General features: G+C 41.5%; 2 protein-coding genes across 3 annotated transcripts in view; one reads left to right on the top strand and one right to left on the bottom strand.

The window, feature by feature from the left end:
• The window catches only part of RCBTB2 (RCC1 and BTB domain containing protein 2), a 32,580-nt gene extending 20,150 nt beyond the window's left edge, over positions 1 to 12,430 (top strand). Inside the window, exons 9-13 of one of the 2 annotated variants that reach the window (XM_075265524.1) lie at positions 605 to 795; positions 1,230 to 1,356; positions 1,445 to 1,584; positions 4,508 to 4,579; positions 9,664 to 12,430. In XM_075265524.1, coding sequence (XP_075121625.1) covers positions 605 to 795; positions 1,230 to 1,356; positions 1,445 to 1,584; positions 4,508 to 4,579; positions 9,664 to 9,737 — 604 coding nt within the window. In that variant the 3' untranslated portion in view covers positions 9,738 to 12,430. Of the gene's footprint in view, positions 1 to 604; positions 796 to 1,229; positions 1,357 to 1,444; positions 1,585 to 4,507; positions 4,639 to 9,663 lie in introns of both variants that reach the window. The other variant, XM_075265523.1, reaches the window with a different exon arrangement.
• A 3,923-nt stretch (positions 12,431 to 16,353) lies between these two features.
• RB1 (RB transcriptional corepressor 1) overlaps positions 16,354 to 20,334 on the bottom strand; it is a 145,687-nt gene continuing 141,706 nt past the window's right edge. The window contains exons 26-27 of the mRNA XM_075265521.1: positions 20,152 to 20,201; positions 16,354 to 16,624 (exon numbers count right to left, since the gene is read on the bottom strand). Coding sequence (XP_075121622.1) covers positions 16,539 to 16,624; positions 20,152 to 20,201 — 136 coding nt within the window. The 3' untranslated portion in view covers positions 16,354 to 16,538. The remainder of the gene's footprint in view (positions 16,625 to 20,151; positions 20,202 to 20,334) is intronic.

Genomic DNA, 20,334 nt, shown 5'->3' with positions numbered 1-20,334 from the left:
TAAGTGATCAAACCAATAGCATTTCCCGAAAATGCAACAACTAAAAACTACACCCAGCCCCGCAAAAAAAAGACATCCCCCGACACAGACAAATAAAAAAGTGACTGCTGTCAGAATATGGCAACTAAAAAAAAAAGGTCAACACACTACTGGCAGAAAATAACAAAGCATACAATGTCGTATATCGAGGTATATTCACTTCAAATACCTCTGTCCCAAAGTTACTATGTACAGTTTCGCAGAACACCGTATAGCAGCTCAAATACAAATTACATTCAACACAAAAGTCTCACGTATTCTCAGAAGTACAGCAAAAACAAGATACACAGTTACATTTCATATCCCATCCCTTATACACAGTACGAAAACCTTACCCGCGCCTGTATTTACCCACTTCTACAATCACCGCAGACGAAGTCGCGGGTACCAGCTAGTCAGGAAATAATGATCAAAATACTCTGCTGATTTTTAAAAAATGTTTTTTTGTTTTTTTTTTATATGTGGGCCAATATAGTTCACTAATGGTATGTTTGTATATTTCTGTATGTCCATCTACATATGATGTATCAGTACTGCATCTCTGACAATGCGTATTTCTCTTCAGAATAGTGGAAATTGCGGCATGCCACTCATCCCATACGTCTGCTGCTAAATCTCAGAATGGTCAGGTATTTATGTGGGGACAATGTCGAGGACAAGCCGTCATCTCTCCGCATCTCACCCACTTCTCTTGCACCGATGATGTGTTTGCCTGCTTCTCTACCCCTGCTATAATGTGGCGCCTCCTTTCTGTAGGTGAGAAACTGTCAAATCATTAGCTGGTTTTATATTTTATTGGAATCTGGACAATGAGGATTATTTATTAAAAGGCTGAACCTGAAAAGGTCGCTTGGTTGAAAACCAGGTCAATGGCACCTAACACTATGGCGAGAGCCAAACCCTCCAGGTTCTGTTCACCTCTGTGCTGTTTCCAGTTTTCTATTCTAGGAATATCAGTCAGACCTCACAGGATTATTATAAGTTCACTACATCATGGTGTCTTATATTTTACATGCTGCCCTATCTTACTGATGTGAACATGTCTTTATTAGCCTTTCTACTTTTCCTATTTAGTGCTTCAGCCCTATCTGTGCTGTACCTTTACTGCATACTCTTCTAGAAAATGTCCAGTATATTAAGATACTTGGTGGAAACTATAATAAGAATGTCATCTTTTATTCCTTCTGAAGAGCCAGATGAGCACTTGACAGTAGCAGAGTCTTTGAGGAAGGAATTTGACAACCCAGAAACCTCAGACTTGAAGTTCTTAGTGGATGAAAAATACATTCATGTGCACAAAGTCCTTCTTCAGATTAGGTAAGAGTTAGATGTCATGTTGTCGGACACATATGGGAGGATATTATGTGGGGTTCTGAATATTGAGCTTTTGTCTTCTCTCCTTCAGATGTGAACATTTTCGTTCATTCTTACACGATAGTAATGAAGATGTAATTGAAATGAACCAGTTTTCTTATCCAGTATTTCGCGCCTTCCTAGAGTATCTGTACACTGATAATATCAGCATTTCCCCTGAAGATGCCATTGGTAAGTATTCATACGTTGCCACAAATCGCATATAAATGCTATAGACAAATGTGACTGATAAGCCGGTGTTCCTGAAGGCTATGGATAACTTTGTAACCTAGAGACAGTAGAACAGGTGGAAATCTGGAGGTTGCAGGATCAGTCCACACAGGGTCTATCATAGATGGGCAAAAAAGCTTTATAAATAATGGTAAGAGAATCTTAACCCCTGCATTGCTCCATGCATGTACGGGACTGGCAATATGCTTCATTAATAATTGTAGACTTGTCCTGGTATACAGATCTGTATCTGTTCACTTGTGAAAGGCTGTGCTGCCATACCAGGCATGGTTTTCTCATCTCATACAGCCCTTTTAAGCAGAACAATGTTTGTGATATGTCACTTGACTGTAGGTTAAATGAGTTTTTGGGGACTTTGATATTAGTCATCAGTAACAGATTGATTTATTATATAATTATGATCTAATAAAGCATTTTGTGTGGGGTGGGAAAAGGCTTTCTTTCCTCAGCTGCCATGGAAAAGTGACTGAATTGCAGGGGCTCAATCCAATCCAATATAGAGGTGTGGGCACAGTTCCCATGCCTGCATCATCCCTGCACTTTACATGCATGGCATTTGGTATAAACTACATAGTATCAGTAAAATTAATGTCTGGCACCAAGCTTCCAAACCTTACTGGATTTTATGCAGACTTCAAATAAACCCTGTGTAGACTGATCCTGCAGTCCTACAAACTTCCAACTTGCCCCTCGTCTTCTGGTTCTAGTTAGCAACAATGTACAGTACTGTGCAAAAGTTTTGGTGTGACCTTCCTTTGCTTAAAAACAGCATCAGTTCTTCTAGGTACACTTGCACACAGCTGTTGAAGAAACTCGGCAGGCAGGTCATTCCAAACATCTTGGAGGACTATCCACTGATCTTCTCAGATTGTAGGCATGTTCATGTAGTCCCAGACAGACTCCATGTGTTGAGGTCAGGCCTCTGTAATGGCCATTTTATCACTTCCAGGATTCCTTGTTCCTCTTTATGCTGAAGACTGTTAATGACCTTGTCTGTGTTGGGGTTATTGTCCTGTTACAGAATAAATTTGGAGCCAATCCTGACCAACTCCATTTGTTGAAATCTAGCCCCAAACTTACAAGGAGCCTCCACCATGTTTCTCTGCTGCTTACAGACGCTCACTATTGTACCGCTCTCTATCCCTTTGGTGAACAAACTGTTACAGCCAAATATTTCACATTTTTTAGCAGTCCAGAGCACCTGCTGCCATGTCTCTGCACCCCAATTCCTATGTTTTCGTTCTTAGTTGAGTCGCTTTGCCTTGTTTCCAGGATGAAGGTAAAGGTTATTGATTGCAATTCTTCCATGAACACCACTTCTGGCCAGACTTCTCCAAACTATAGATGGGTATAAGTGGTTCTCACTGGGTTCTGCCAGTTCTGGGCTGATGGCACTTTTTGTTCATCTTCTGATATTGAAGCATGATGTTTCTTTCATTTGCTGCATGAAGTTTCCTTGGCCGACCACTGCATCTACAGTCCTCTGTGTTACCTGTTTCTTGGTTCCTCTTAAGAAGAGCTTGCACAGGATCTTGAAACCCCAGTCTGCTCTGAATTCTTTGCCTGGGAGAGACCTTTTTACCTACTAATACGGTGTAACTTTTGGACCATGCAAAGTTAGACTAGACTGTCTTAAACTGCAGCAGATTTGCCAGTGTGTCTTAGGCTGTTAGAACATCTGGTGCACTTTTAGGCTGTCTAGACTAACTTTATACTATTTATTACTTGGCTTATTTTCCAACAAAATGTTGGCGCATTGTCTGGTGCAGTTTTGCATATTACGCCCCCACACACACACCAGAATTCTGGTGCATTTTCTAGTTTACCTGCCCCATTATGTCTTGCTTATGTGCTCAGCCTTGTCATGGTGTATGAACAGGGCTTTTTGGTTGCCCCCACAGTTTCATGTCCCTAAGTACAAAGATTCAAACAAAGAAAAAACCCTACTCGTCTTTCCCTGTTCCCTTCTGTCTCAACTCCTGGGAGCATGAGGCACAATGTAAGTGATGTCACTCCATCACACCTACTGCTCCCAAGACATCGGTAGCTGAGGCGGGCCAGAGGACACAGATGGGCTGGCATTGGGGCATATCAGGGAGTTCCAGACTCACTGCCTGGAACAGTAGGATATCAATCTAAATGCAGGACTGTCTCACGGGGGCCCCCGCTACCCTGACAAGTGTACCTAGAAGAATTCATACTGTTGTGAAGGCAAAGGGTGGCAATACCAAATATTGATGTTTTCGATGTATTTTTTGTTAATTCACTTTGCATTTTGTTCATTCACGAGATTAAACTATCCTAAACACTACTAATAATAGCCTCCACATTTTAAGACAGATTCTACTATGTTATCACTTCTGCAAATATTAATTTTCATATTAATTATTTAAAGAGGACCTTTCAGCACCTCCAAGTCCAGTTCCACTGATTCTGGCACAGTTGGAATTTTTCTCTAGCCCCCATCATTCCAGAGCAATAACGTGCAGTTATCATTGGTACCCGATATACTATTTAGGCTCTGTACTGTCAGGAGGGCGGTGTCAGGCAGGAGCAGACAAGGGGTGTGATTCTGAGCTCTGACACTGACTGCCTCTGATTGGAGCTCTGACTCACACCCTCTGCCTGACACCGCCCGCCTGACATTACAGAGCTTACACAGTAAGTCAGGCACCAAAACTACCTGTGCCAGAACCCTGAAGCAGAACCTATTAACATGCCAAGAACATGAATTGGTGGAAGTGGTAAAAGGTTCTCTGTAAATACAAATTTGTGTTTGGTTACACAGAATGGTGTAATCTTTACCAGATATCACCATGATGGGCAGAGACTGAATTTACCACCTGGATTTTATTTTATGCAGGACTTTTGGAACTAGCTACATTGTATAGAGAAAATAGACTGAAGCAGTTATGCCAGCAGACCATAAAACAAGGTATCTGTGAGGAGAATGCGGTGGTTCTTCTGTCAGCTGCCGTTAAGTATGATGCTCAGGTACAAGGAAATCTCTTTACATGTTGCATAGAATAAATTATCATCTGTTTCATTTCACTTCATATAGAAACTACAAAGGAGTGAAGTGACAAATGATTAAAGGGGTATTGTAGATCAGCAATAGAGGATGTGCCATCAATGCAGGCCCAAGCACTGGCCTAGAACAAGATGTTATGGTCCCTTCTGTATCTCATATTTAGTAAATAGGATGGGAACTCCATAGTGTGGGATTACAGCTAAAAGTGGTAATGGGCTTTACCTAGAACTGTGGCACCTTCATTCTTGGGATTGTCACGTTACTAGAGATGAGCGAACACTGTTCGGATCAGCCAATCCGAACAGCACGCTCCCATAGAAATGAATGGAAGCACCTGTGACGCTGACTTTGCCGGCGTCCGGCGTCACAGGTGCTTCTATTCATTTCTATGGGAGCGTGCTGTTCGGATCGGCTGATCCGAACAGTGTTCGCTCATCTCTACATGTTACGTAAGTTGTAACCTAGTAATTGGACATTGATGGTATATCCTATTGGGGCAACGTTCAGCTATATAGTATATAAACTTTATGATAAAATCTTATTGTATACCAGTTTGGCAACATTGTAGCCTACAACACTGAAGAAATAGATTCAAAGTAAAACTGATATATGGGCTCTGAGGGGCACTTTTGTCTTGGTTACAAACCAGCAGTTGACCGATATGTCCGTATGTCCAGACTTTGCTAAAACTTCTGAATATTGTGATTAACCCGTTTATGCCTAGAGGTTCATTATTGGAATTCAAAAATATATAACCTCTGGCATAAATGGGATAAGAAGAAGAACCCACCATAAGAACAAGCCTGATATAATAAAAACAGGATTTTTGTACTTGCTGTACAATCCTTTTCTCGTTGTATTCTTTGGAGGACACAGCACCATGGGTATGGACCCGGCCACATGGATGGAACAATAACATCAATGTAAGATTGAAAGACCTGAGTAAGGTCGTGTCTGCCTCCTATGGACACTAGGTTCAAACTGACTACACACAGTGTCTGTGAGAAAGGTATAGCCCAGAGGTAGAGCAAACAACTTTATTCTGCTAGTGTCCGCCTCCTAGTGGCCAGGTCTATACTCATGGTGCTGTGTCCCCCAGTGGTATAAGCGAGAAATACATCAGGCTCATGTGTTATGGCTGGAAGAAAACCATTCCAAAGTTCTAGAGACGTCTGTTTTTGCATTTGGACGTAGTACTGGGTAAATATGCCAGGAACAGGTGTAATATAATAATAATAATTATACTAAAGATTTCTTAAAAGCAACGATAGCCGACTCTATGTAATGGGTTCAGTGGGTACAGAAGGGGGAATAGAGCAGGATTGAAGCTGATGGTTCACGTAATGATACAACCAGTAACAACAAATATTCATGTTATCACTTATGACCTAATGTAACCACAACTGCAATATATCGACATTAATGAAACGTAACTTTGTATGAGAAACAAATAGCTGAAGCTGTATCCTCTTTATGGATCTGTGAAAGTGTCATAGTTTTTTTTTAGGGGGCGTTCACGCTACCGTTGGCGACCTTCAGCAGTGTCTGTGGCTATTGTCTTACAAGATTTTAGCAACGGACACTAGCGGAATCGTCAGAAATTTCCATTCATTCCAATGGGATTTTATCTTGTGTCCGTTTACACCCAAGTCCTGTTTTATTTTCCAGCGGACAAAAAAAAAATTCGACATGCAAGTCTCTTCTGTGTGTTAGAGAAAAAATGGTCAGCAAGTGTATGTTATTTTTTTTAAACATTGAAGTCTATGGGCAATGGACTTCTAACAGACAGTAAATTATAGTCATCAGTTAATGTCTGCTATGATAGGTGTATGTTTTTTGTTTGTTTTTTTGAATGGACACCTTCATAATTCAGCAGTAGTGTGAACCCTGTCTTACTAGTCGGAAACCAAAACCAATTCTCTGTCTTCAGAAAATGTTGTCATTTGACGTTTTGTCACCATTGATTCCGACCACTCAGAACATTATTTTAGGTAGTGCCAGCAGCAGTTCTACCACAGGGTGGCAGTATTTATTGTAGCTTTATAATGATAGAGCAGCTCAGTCATTTACATTAGCTGAATGTTCTTGAGTCTCTTTATGTCACCTACTTGTTTCTTAATGATTACCTATGTCCTCTAATTCTTACATAGATACTTAGATGATTTGTGTAACATTCATTACTAAGAAATTAAAGTATCATCACTTAAAATTTTACCCCTTCTTGACTTCTGTTGACAGAAGGTTGTCATGGCAGCTCAGGCCAGGGATTTGTAGGTTTGTACACACAAATAGGCTCAATAATTGATTACATATCCTTAGGATAGGTGATCAACTGAAGATTCGTGGGTTTCCACAATCAAGACCTCTGCTGATCAGCTGTTTGAAGTGTTCTATTGTGCAGTGCACCCTCTTCACTACATGCCAAGCACAGCGCCATACATTTGTATGATGGCTGTATGTGATATTGTAGTTCAACATTGCATGGCCTATGAAACGGAGCTTGAGGAGCGATGTTGCTGCTTCAAATAACTGATCAGTAGGTGTCTGCAGTGGCGTAACTAGGAATGGCGGGGCCCCTTGGCGAACTTTTGACATGGGCCCCGACCCCCTCCTACGCATTTCTGCGCATTCTATTATGCCCCATAGTGGCCCCTTAACACAGTATTATCCCCCATAGTGGCTCCTGCACACAGTATTATCCCCCATAGTGGCCCCTGCACACAGTATTATTCCCCCATAGTGGCCCCTGCACACAGTATTATGCCCCATAGTGGCCCCTGCACACAGTATTATGCCCCATAGTGGCCCCTTAACACAGTATTATCCCCCATAGTGGCCCCTGCACACAGTATTCTCCCCCATAGTGGCCCCTGCACACAGTATTATCCCCCATAGTGGCCCCTGCACACAGTATTATCCTCCATAGTGTCTCCTGCACACAGTATTATGCCCCATAGTGGCCCCTGCAAACAGTATTATGTCCCTTACTGGCCCCTGCACACAGTATTATCCCCCATAGTGGCCCCTGCACACAGTATTATCCCCCATAGTGGCCCCTGCACACAGTATTATCCCCCATAGTGGATCCTGCACACAGTATTATGCTCCATAGTGTCTCCTGCACACAGTATTATCCCCCATAGTGGCCCCTACACACAGTATTATCCCCCATAGTGGCCCCTGCACACAGTATTATCCCCCATAGTGGCCCCTGCACACAGTATTATCCCCCATAGTGGCCCCTGCACACAGTATTATCCCCCATAGTGGCTCCTGCACACAGTATTATCCCCCATAGTGGCCCCTGCACACAGTATTATCCCCCATAGTGGCCCCTGTACACAGTATTATCCCCCATAGTGGCCCCTGCACACAGTATTATCCCCCATAGTGGATCCTGCACACAGTATTATGCTCCATAGTGTCTCCTGCACACAGTATTATCCCCCATAGTGGCCCCTACACACAGTATTATCCCCCATAGTGGCCCCTGCACACAGTATTATCCCCCATAGTGGCCCCTGCACACAGTATTATCCCCCATAGTGGCCCCTGCACACAGTATTATCCCCCATAGTGGCTCCTGCACACAGTATTATCCCCCATAGTGGCCCCTGCACACAGTATTATCCCCCATAGTGGCCCCTGCACACAGTATTATGCCCCATAGTGGCCCCTGCACACAGTATTATGCCCCATAGTGGCCACTGCACACAGTATTATCCCCCATAGTGGCCCCTGTACACAGTATTATCCCCCATAGTGGCCCCTGCACACAGTATTATGTCCCACTGTGGACACCCATAAACAATTATTATACTCTGGGGTCTTTTCAGACCCCAGAGTATAATAATCGGAGACCCGGGAGAATGAAAACATTAAAAAACTACTGTTACTTACCTGTCCCCCGGCTCCTACGCGGTCTGCTGCCTTCTCCACTGCTGTCGATGTTCAATGACGTCAGGCCGGGTTCATGTGACGTCAGAGACGTCAGGAAGGAGGCCTGGCAGGATCGTGGAGAGGTAAGTAACAGTGTTTTATATGTTCCTTACCTCTCCTGGTCCTGCGATCATTATACTCGGGGGTCCGAAAAGAACCCCGACTATAATGATAGCAGCAGTAGCAGCTGTCACCGGGCCCCTAATGTCCCGGGCCCTGTGGCAGCTGCCTCCGCTGCTATGGCAGTAGTTACGCCACTGGGTGTCTGCTCCTGACTCTTAAGAATAGGTAATCAATTAATAAGTCCTGGTAACATATATCTTATTAAAGAATAAAGTTTCCTCCTCCTTCCCTTCGGACTGTTCTCTATAGAATACAGTAAGTCTCCATACTCTCCTCACACAAAGATGTCTATGAAGAGAGGAGAGTGAGGCTGCTTCCAAGTTAATACGTTTAGGGTTAGATCATATCAAGAAGAACTTTTCTCTCCACATTTTTTGAGCGGAAACCCAGCGGACCCTATTATATTCTATGGGGTTCGTGGGTAAGTGCTATTAAGTTGGATTGGGTTTCCGTTTTTCCTTTCCCTAAGTGGATGCAAAGAATGGAAATCCCAAGCGTAGATGTGAACCTAACGTAATTCATTTAGTGATTTTTGTTGCAGTGCCCTCTTGCAGTGTTTGTGTGTCTTATGTAGAAAGTAACAGTAACCTAGCTTGATGAGAAAACATTTCTTTAATAGGATTTCATTTTCTTATATTCACTTGAACTATTCATATAGGAAAAGTTGCTTTATAAGACACTGCAATACAGAAGTATTTCAGTGCATTGTATTAATGGATCAGTCAAAACCCTCAAATGGTAGTGCCAAGAGAAATATAAAATACTGGCTCTCAGAAGATGTTGGATATTCTCCTAAACATATTCAAAGCCATACTTTAGGACCATTTATAGCACAGCTCCTGTAATTCAGTTCTATCACCCTAAGATATAGGATCATATCAATCTGATCTTGTGTTCTCTATGATAAACACGACCTTTGTTTCTAGGACCTGGAAGACTTCTGCTTCAGATTCTGCATAAACCATATGACTATGGTTACCCAGACGGACGCCTTTGCTAATATGGACAATGATCTTCTAAAGATCTTTATCAATAAGGCAAGTAAAGCTGGAGCCTTTAAGAACTGACTGGCATCCTGCAAGACAATGGTGCTTACTTTGTAGCTGAACCTGAATTACAAGGAATTGGTGTATTTATCAGATGACCATATATTGAGAATTAAAATTCTTAGAAATTAAATATAATCTGGTAATTTCAGAGAATTTTATAACCTCCAGGCGATTGTGACACCGCTTCCTCCTTGGAAAATTAGAAAGAGTCTGTTTTAATAATTGTAAGTAATGTACATGATTTTATTCTTTTACCATGTTGGAAAGTTGACAAACCCCCCCCCCCCCCCCCCATTTTAGTACCTACGTAATTGGAGGCGCCCCATGTCAAATTTATGGCCGAGACTTATTCAGATGAGCTTTACATAAGCATCTGAGACTTTTGGTTCCCTTGAACAACTACACGATACAATGTACTCTGCTCTACAAACCATCCATCGGGGTGGTCACATTATGGTGGGCTCCTTTTATTTGCTTTGGTGAATCCTAAGACCTCATACACCTAAGCTTGCAGATTTCTGTTTCACAGATTGGGGTTTGCTGTAAAGTACTAAATTTGGTGCTTCTAGGAGAAAATATAGTATAATATATGGCATGGTATGAAATTAATTTTTATGTAATTTTTAAAATAAGGTAAAACCAGGTCCAATAAACCAGTCAAGAACAGAGAATAGAACAGGAGTGCAAGAATATTTGGACTGGTACACAGGGGCATAACAAAGCCAGACAAGAAGGGGAATAAGAGGCATCCAAATAGGGAGAAAAGCAAAGTGAGCAATTTATAATGAAGCCACTCTGTTCCAGTGAGATTCAAGGTAGAGGTGAGTTAGTCAAAGGGGTGGATCTCCGAAGTCAAGGGGGCAATCAGGTTAGCTAAATGGAATAGGATATATATGAAGGCTGTGCAAGAGGCATTTCGGGAGGCAAGGGGAAACAATTTATTGCAGGTTGTCCAAACTGATTTGGTGAAGCGACTAGGACTTGGAGGAGGGGTCCACAGTAAAGCATTTGGTGCATGGGAGCAAGCCATAGCTTTTCAGTCTCTACACATTTTATACATGTCTGCGGTGCAGCCCAGAACGAATACATCTCAGATGGGTAGCTCAGTAATAGTGGAGAATATGTGGGACCACCAAAGCCCCATCCCCCCTCCCTGCTAAGTGGCCTATCAAGGGATTCGATGGCGCCTAGCATTCCAAATAAAGTGAAAAATTACTCTCTGCAGATTACACAATTCAGAGCACAGGATAGACACAGGGAGGGTCTCAAAATAGTATAATAGTTTAGGAAGGAGGATCATCTTTACCACTAAGATATGGCTGAGCAGAGAGATGTGTAGCCGACGCCTTTATCAAGTAATGCCTTAAGGTCATGAAATTGCCCTGGATAATTATACTATTGTGTGGCATATGAGGGGGAGAGCTGGATCCCCAAATAGCGGATTGAATGGTCCTGCCCATGAAAGATGAAGTTACATTGCAACAGTTCCACAGGCTCTTGAGGCATATTCAGGGATAGGGCTTCCATCTTTGAAAAGTTTACCTAATATCCCGATAATTGTCCATATTCATGTAGGGTGTGCATAATATAGCCATTTTTTAGTGTTTATCACCCTTTTGTAATACATGGCACCATGTAAATAAACTGCTGTACTCAGGCTACCTAATACATGTGTGTGTATGAGGCCTTAGGTTTGAAGGCAACGACTAGACCCGGCACTAATCCAACACTTTATACAATGCTCAGCAATCAAAAGTTACCTCCAGTGGTGCGGCACATGCAGAGTATAACGTTTTAGTATATGACCAATGTCCATATGACCAATTTGGGATTAACCACATCTATGAATAGGTGAATATTATAGAACAAAATCACCTTGTCTATCACATCAAAGGCATCTATGCATAGTCTGGTTTTTGAAGCATTACACAACTATATTGAGATCTGGCTGTCTATGAAGAATTTGTGTATGTCTGACAACTTACACATTTCATATGGATCAGATGTCTGCTGTGTTGGTGGCTCACAGGGAGGGTCTTGTTTTTACGGATGGCTAGATTACATGGGCTCTATGTGTATAGGTTTCTGCTGCCTATGTCTTAGGAAACAAACTCCTTCCACAATAGTGTTTGCTGGTGGTGGGGACTCGGATGGGGGTGGATAAATGACTTGCACTTTGCACCTACAGAGCCTGCCTGGCATTGGAAGTCGTACTGAGCAGTAAATACACCATTGGTTCTTCATGTTTGCACTAGTGTAGTATACAGTGATAGTCACACACTCTCATGGGACAGTGGACATACCTTGAATACAACATTTCATCTTCAGCCTAGTTTAGGGTCTTATGTAGCAGTTTAATACATTTACCCTTCCCACCTAATAGACTTGTATCTGTCTACAACATGTGAATTTATCAAGGGAGCCGAGATCCTCGCTCCGGTGATCCCACTAAACGGATTAAAGCATAGATGTTTTACTTCAACACTAAACATATCTAGAACTGGAAACCAGGTGAGCCTGCATTGTATGCTCTGTATGTTAATATTTCTCAAAAATTTGAGCAAACCTGTTGTATGATTTTTTTTTGTGGCCCTTTTAGATGACATTTGTTTTCTATGTTAATAAAGCTTTGTTTTGAAAATCACGTTTTGTGTGAAATATTTTTTTTTTTGTATAGTAGAAGCTAAAGTGAAGACGTCTTGACTTCCGTTTAAAGCAATAAATGAGGCAGAAGAAAGCGTGTGACTTGTATTTATCATTACAGTGAATGAAGATGGATGTAATAGGAGGAGGGGGCTTCATCTGCAACCGATCAGAACAATGGAATTGAGTAACACCAGTGTGAATGAGCCCTAAGTCGCAAAGGAAATGAAGTTGACGTGCACTTCAGTATGTTGTATGGTGATATATACAGCAGACTATCATTCACAATACATCTATATTGCAGTCTCAGCAAACTTAAAAAAAAAAAAAGTGAGCAGTCACCTCAGAGATTGGGTACAAATAGGTCATGATCACACGTGGAAAGGATTCCTTGTGGATTTTAATTCTAGATTTTACATTGAAAATCCACAAGAAAAGCTCTAACAATGTAAGCAAATGTCATTAACATTTCATCCATATGCTGCATAAAAAGGCTCATATACAGGAGCACAATGGCCATTCAGGGTAACATTCCCTGCACCTGCTTATGGAGGAAGTTACTGCTGTACTTTGGTCTCATAAACCTATAGTATGTTATCTTTCATCACAACATAAAACTGTCTTTGCGCTTAGCAGACATTCTTGCATCAGTTACTTAAAGGCATATTGCACATCTTTCAATATTAGAATCAAAGACTTTAGTAACATTAAATATTCTGTTTTCAGTCATTTATCAGAGCTCAGACAGATATTATGTCACAAGGTAACACGATATTATTAGTACAGACTTGTATTAGGGTCGATGCCTTGAAAAGTCTTAAAGGGAATCTATCACAGTGAAAATGCCATCCTATCTGTAGACAGTGTGTTATAGAGTGTGTGTGTGTGGGGAAGCTTCCATATAACTTTCCATTTATTTATACCGCTGCTCATTCTTCCTAGTCAGTGACTGCCATCCTATGCACACAGATGGGAGTCCAGGGCTCCTCCTGCTCTGTAACATACTGCCTGTACAGCAGATTACATTTATAATGTGACGAGTTCCCTTTGAAACCATCACTGGTTTTCTTCCATTATTTCTCCAAGTGACATCACAGGAAAAACCAAAGGACGTTGGAAAGCTGTATTAACTTGTAGACAAGGATCTGTCATTTTTTGCATCAAAGATAGGGCAAAGGACCCAGACACTTTTAGTGAGGTTGATATCTTTTTCAGATAAGGTGTCTGGAGCTATTGTATGTATGAACTCCTAGAATTCTTGTTCCTTCAGAGTATGGCATGAATAGACCCTGATATATGGGCACATGAGGGCATTTCCTACACATTATGTTACAAGTCTTTGAGCCTTCTCTGTAAGCTAATGTCCCATTGTTGAAATTTGGCTTCCCCTATTCAAGCTGTGCACTCACACTTTCAACCATCAGATAAACACAAGAAGCTTTAGAATTTTATTTTTAAAAGAAATAAAACCAAATCTTAACACATATTTGCCATATATTGTCCAGTTGTCGAGCTTCTCTATGCATTCCAAAGAAAAGGATTCAATGTCCAAAACAATTAAAATATTGCTTAGCTAAGAACCCACCGCACACAGAGGAGCCCATACACCAAGACTTGGCACCAAAGCCATCACCACAACAGCACTGTCACTTATAGATGATAATGGGTATTAGTTACAATACATGGCTGCTCCTCTGTATCACAGTGGTATGTCAATTATTTTTTTTTTTTAGTATAGACATCTCCGTTTTTGTCCCAGGGAAACTGCACCAAACACTTTTGTAAGTGAATCTTAAGACATGGCTAAAACACAGCTTAATCATTCAAAAATAACAATAAAAAAACCCAAAAAACCCACACGAGTTTAGAAACTTAGAGGACTGTCCGTTCTCCTACTACTACGGTGTAGTGAAGAGGACACGTCATGTCTTAAGTGAATATTGTATCGTTCTGAAACTAATCGTGTGCACTTTTTCTTTAAAGGTTTTTTTCTTCTCATAACTATTATTATAATTATTGAACTCCATTTCCTCCTATCAATTTATAACATCACTTCCATTGGCCACATGAACATGTTGCAGCTCGGTTCCATTAAGATGAATGAGGATGAGCTGCAATACCAAGCACAGTACAGCTCATTGTACAGTCGCTGTGCTTGATAATGCTCTGTCTTATGTGCAGGATTTTTTTTTTTCTCCGCCAATTTTTGGCCGTCTCTGCTATGGAGTCTCCAATGGACACATGTGATGCCAGCCTGAATGTGTTTTTTTTTCTGAAGCATTTGCAAGCTCTGTTCACATGGATGACCCAGTACATGACAGATTTGTTACAAATATGTATGTGACTAAGTGTACATAGAGTCTTTCATAACCAGACGGCTTTAGGCTACATGAAAAGGAAGGGCTACTAAGGTCCTATGCACACCACTGTGTGATTTGTCAGTGTGCTAGCCATGTTTTTCTCTTAGCTCCTATTCAACTGAATGAGAGCTGATCTGCAGTATCCTGGTCTGGCCACTACACAGAGAACAGAGCTGTCTGTGCTAATCTCTGTGTATCAGCTGCTGAGAACAGCTGATCAGTAAGGGTGCTGGGCATTGGATCTCCACGTCTGCAAAACCCCTTTAAAGGAGTTGTGCCACTACAAGTAGGGATTAAGTGTCAGACTGTTGGCGGTCCAATTGTTAGAACCCCCTTGTAATCAGGAGAATGGGGTACAGGGAATAAAAGTCCCCCTGACTCCTCTCACTTGTGTGGCCAGTGCTCCATTCACCTCTATGGATCTGACAGAGATTGCTTTCCCAGCACACAAGCTTACTAGTGCTTCATTCACTAGGAGGACTCGGGGCTTTTGTTTCACATTCTCCTGAATGCTGCAGGTCCCATTATTTCTGTAATGGCACATCTCCTTTAAGCTTCACCTTCACTATAAATCTTTCTTGGTGTTGTGCATACACCAAAAATGCAAATTTGAGTCTATAACTGCCAGAATTCACAACCTCCCGTGTACTAGAATATAATTCTATAATATGTTGTGCTTATAAACATAAATACACAGATCCCCCATATGGACATAAATTAGATCCCAGCATTTGGCGAATGTCAGTTTTGTTCTAAAGACAACCCCCACTAATGCTACTGTTACGTTAAGTTCCAGTTTCCTTATTTTTGACATTTAAACTAAAGGTGAAGTGCAATGTCCTATAAAGAACCTGACAATATGGAGTGGCAGTCATACAGTGAAGCTGTGGGGTTCACCTAGGATATTAATAGGAAGCCGTTGTACTCAGTAGTAATTGTCAGCAAGTGGCCATTGGGCCCCAGTAAAAATGTGCACAACAGTTAAATAAAATTCAAGTAAGATGCAATAAAAATAAATAGTGCACTGTAAGATCAGCGGCGCCTTCCACACGTCACCTCACACATTTATAAAAAAAAAAAAAAAAAAAAAAAACTTTTGATGCATCGTAGTAACATGTCAAGTTTTGTTTGGTGGAGCTCTGGATGCTAAAACGCCACCCATTGCTAAAATGAAGGGGCAGAAGTACCCACTGAATGCTGTGCCCCTTGTTTGTGCATTGCTTCACACTCCAAGGACAGCCAAGCTGTGTACGGGCTCCTAAAAGGTCTATGAATCCATACACCACACGCCATGTTTCTGTTCGGCGCTGTAATGCTTTCCTTATAGAGGAGCACAGTACCAGAGGTGTAACCTGAAGCGCCTGGGCACCAAAGCGAAGTTACTTACTATGTGCCATCTTTAATACTGGTGTCTTATGTTGTACAGAGTGTCCAGGGCCCGGCAGTGGTTGCTACCTCTGCAATGTCTATAGCTATGGCCCAGACCCCATAGATCAAAACTTCAGACATGTCACTATGGCATGGCATTTTTTTTTTTTTTTAAACAATAGCTATTCTTTAAAGGTTTTTTTTTGTGAGTCGCTGAACATTACCATCAATTTACTGTTGATAACTGTAAAAGTCAAGTACTGGTTTCTAGAAGTGGTATAGCATGAATAATGACACCTCTGTAAAGGAAAAGAAAAGCCAATGAACGTCTGGAGAGTAGGATTACATTAGTGTAAGTGTGGTGGATTTGGAGATTTTCTACTAGTCGTCTTTCTTCATGGCGTCTTCTGTCATGGAGTCTGGTAACTCCTCAGACTTTTGTCTCTGTATTCTTGTCCTTGTAGATTCTGTTAAAAAAAATATAGCTTTTATGATGTATATACTAGAGCAATATGCAAAGAAAAAAAAGAGATTGCATTTTTTTTATACATGACTCCAATCTGTCAGCGGAAATTCTCCAGTATTTATACCAGTAGTGTGAAGGAATGTGGGGATGAAATGGGCCATATTTAAAGAGGACCTTTCATCAGATCGGGCACATGCAGTGTTATATACTGCTGGAGAGCTGACAGTGCGCTGAGTTCAGCGTACTATCGGCTTTCCCGATCTGTGCCCGGTGTAAAGCGCTATCGGTCCCGGTACCGTAGGGCTTTACAGTCAGAAGGGCGTTTCTGACACTTAGCCAGGAACGTCCTTCTGCACAGCAGCGCCTATCGCGCTGTGCTCTAAGACAGGGGAGGAACGCCCCCTCCCCTCCTGATAACACTCATCTATGGACGAGCTATATGAGCAGACGGAGGGGGCGTTCCTCCCCGCTCACACAGTACAGCGCGATAGGCGCTGCTGGGCAGAAGAGCGTCCCTGGCTAAGTGTCAGAAAGGCCCTTCTGACACTAAAGCGCTACGGTACCGGGACCAATAGCGCTTTACCCGGGGCACAGATCGGGAAAGCCGATAGTGCGCTGAATTCAGCTTTCCAGCAGTATATAGAACTGCATGTGCCCGATCTGATGAAAGGTCCTCTTTAACAGAAATAGCCAGCAGAAGAACTGGTCTTATTGCCATAGCAGCTGATCATAGTCATTGCATTTTTCCAGAGTGGGTTAGGAATAGATTGACTGCTATGGACAACAAGGAGAGATTTTCTGATGGACAATTTGATACATGAAGCTCAATATAGTCCAACGAAAGCTATTGGGTGACATGTACTTCCCAAAATGTAGCATCCTACAGTAATGAATAGAATGATGACTTCTAGAATCTGACTTGTGGTCACGCTTAAAAAGGTCTTCCCATGTAAGCAAGTTATCCCTTATCTATGTGCAATAGTCCATTCACTTCCAGGGATTGTGAGATAGATGAAATACAGCATTTTGCTATCTGCATAGTGTCCCCTGAAGTGAATGCAGAGGTGTGCATGCTGCTCGACCACTGCTCCATTCAGAATGAGGGGAAAAAAAGCCCCACTGATCTGCACATTATAACTGGCTTTGATAGGATAACCCCTTTAATAACACATTTTACAGATGACATCTATTGCTGTTAGAGGATATTCACATTGCATTTGCATTGTATATTGGAGGCATGTGGGGAGAATTTTCCAACGTATGCCTCAGTTATATACTACTACATAGCTATTCAGTGGCATGTAAAGAGGAATACGTCACAGAAAACATTTTTATATGAAAAGCATCAGACCGTACCTTTCCATAGTAGAAAACAAAAGGACACTGCTTTGCCCTCCCTCGGGTGAGTGTGGGCCCATGTATAACATGGGATGTAGGAGTGAGGGAACAAGAACCAAATGGACATTGCAAACACCTTCATTTACTCTTAAAGGGAATCTTCACCACTAAACTAACAGCACTGTCGGATTGGGTATGACATGTCTTTTATAGCTTTCTCTCGGTTATGTAAAAAAAACAAAACAAAAAAAACCCAAAAACCACCACCCGTTTACCTATAAAAATCACCTGAGAAGTCAGTACCTAGAGTATCTGGAGAAGACTCACTTTGGACTGTTTTCTGAGGAGTTGGGTCAAGCTGAAGGAGAAGCTGGAGATGATAACTTCAGATGCCAACATGTTGGGCTCTGTCACACCTAGAAGCACGATTCTGGTGTTGTTGGAAAGCTGATAATGTCAGTCTTAAAATCCCAGCCAGCAAGCAGCTCTATGTGCTACAGAAGAGGCGCTATCGGCATCTCAAGCTCTCCACTCCCATTCCAGGGTCTTAAACCGCCAGTATCTTCTGTAGACACAATAGCCTGGGGCACTTTTATTTCATACCCAGCTGACCGTACTGTGGGTTTAGTGGTGAAAATCCTGGTGATAGCCATGTCCTGACATCACTCCAGTTATTACATCAGCCTATCTACAATTTAGCAGTTTGCCTTTGTAATGCTTTCTTGTCCATTAATGTTATTCGTGTTTGCTCATGTTGTAACAAGTCATAAAAAAAAGTATTGTTTATCTAGTCTAGTTTGCGGCTATCCTTGTGAACTCAAGGTATGTCTACTATATGCTGGACTGCACTCGTGAGGTACACCATGGTGGTTACATATGTATAGCGGCACTGTATACCTCACTAACATGCTCACAATAACATAGTAAGATTTAGCATATATCTTCACATCCAATGAAGTTTTATTGAAAACATACTTAGACTATGAAAACAGAATTTATTGTGGAAGCAAACTTCAACTTTAAAATATAAAGTATATTAATATGTGTATTTGGCCTCTATTGCTATGAAGTATATCACTAATATCTTTAGGTCCAGCCTAAAGACAAGAGACTAGTTCACAAGATAAGATAGTAGGCGGCAGACTGTTCCGACATGAGTATTCCTTCTTAGGCAATTAATATGCAGCCATGACATACAGGAAACAATAATAAAAAAAATCTCTGAGAAATTGTTCTGACTTTGATGATTTCTTTCTACAGTCTCCTTTCACTTCTTGTTATTTTATACTTTAACAGCCGACTTCCTGACCAATGACTCATGAGCAGTCCAAGAAAAGTTCTCTTATTTCTACAGTACAAACACAGTAAAGTAAAAGCCCTGACCATTGTAGAGTGTTGTAGTAATGTGTTATGTTCTATGGCCTTAAGCCAAGTACAAGACAGCATAGAGGCCCATAGCTACATCTCAGGAAAATGAAGATTACTTACATTGTTTATTTACAGCCATATAAAGAGCTTTCAAAATGGAATTGGCTTTGCCATCAGAAGAGTTTTAAGAATTTATCCCATGACAAATATTTATCACCAATCCACATGGGAAGTGATAAAGGAATTACAGGAAACCCCCAACCATCACAAGAACAGGGGTCCTGAGCCCCCATTTCCTCCTCACTGGATAACTGAATATGAATGGACTGGTCATCATGGAGACACACTACCGCTCCGTCCAATATCTATAAGACTGATGGAAACAGCTCAGTACTATATACTTTGTGGCCGTGTGCTTGAATGACCACAGTTCCATTCCAGCTCCAATACAACACAGGTTTGATACTGCTGGGCTAGTGATCTGCAGGGGTCCCAGCGACCATACATTCATCACCTATTCTCCAGAAATAGTAATACATTATGTCATGGGGTAACCCCTTTAATGTGTAAATGTTGTTCTTGTCGGCTTTGAATAGACCAAACCATGTATCCGGCAGTCAGTAGAATACAGATATATAATTCTACTTTCTAATGCAAATATCTAAACACATCCGGACTGGAGAAAGCTCTCTTACTGCCCAAGTCTGGCACTTCATCACAGATTATGCCCACCAATACTTCGGACCCCTCCCTTAATGGCATCCTGGGAGACCAATGACTCTGAATGACATTACTTACTGATATAACATAGAAAATACTTACTCATTTCTTCAAGCTTCTGTTGGAATTTTGATTCTGAAGAAAGTGGTTTGCTGAAAGAAATATCAGGGAAAAGGTCTAAGATTTACCACCAAATAAAAGGAAGTGGAAAAAAAAATCTAACTATGTTAACACAGGACATAGCCATTTATAGTAAGAGTGACATAGGTGTGTTTTTTACTTACA

The sequence above is a fragment of the Leptodactylus fuscus genome, chromosome 2 (assembly GCF_031893055.1).
Source record: "Leptodactylus fuscus isolate aLepFus1 chromosome 2, aLepFus1.hap2, whole genome shotgun sequence".
NCBI lineage: Eukaryota > Metazoa > Chordata > Amphibia > Anura > Leptodactylidae > Leptodactylus > Leptodactylus fuscus.
The sequence above is the reverse complement of the archived record's forward strand: the minus strand, read 5'-3'. Positions and strand labels throughout refer to the sequence as shown.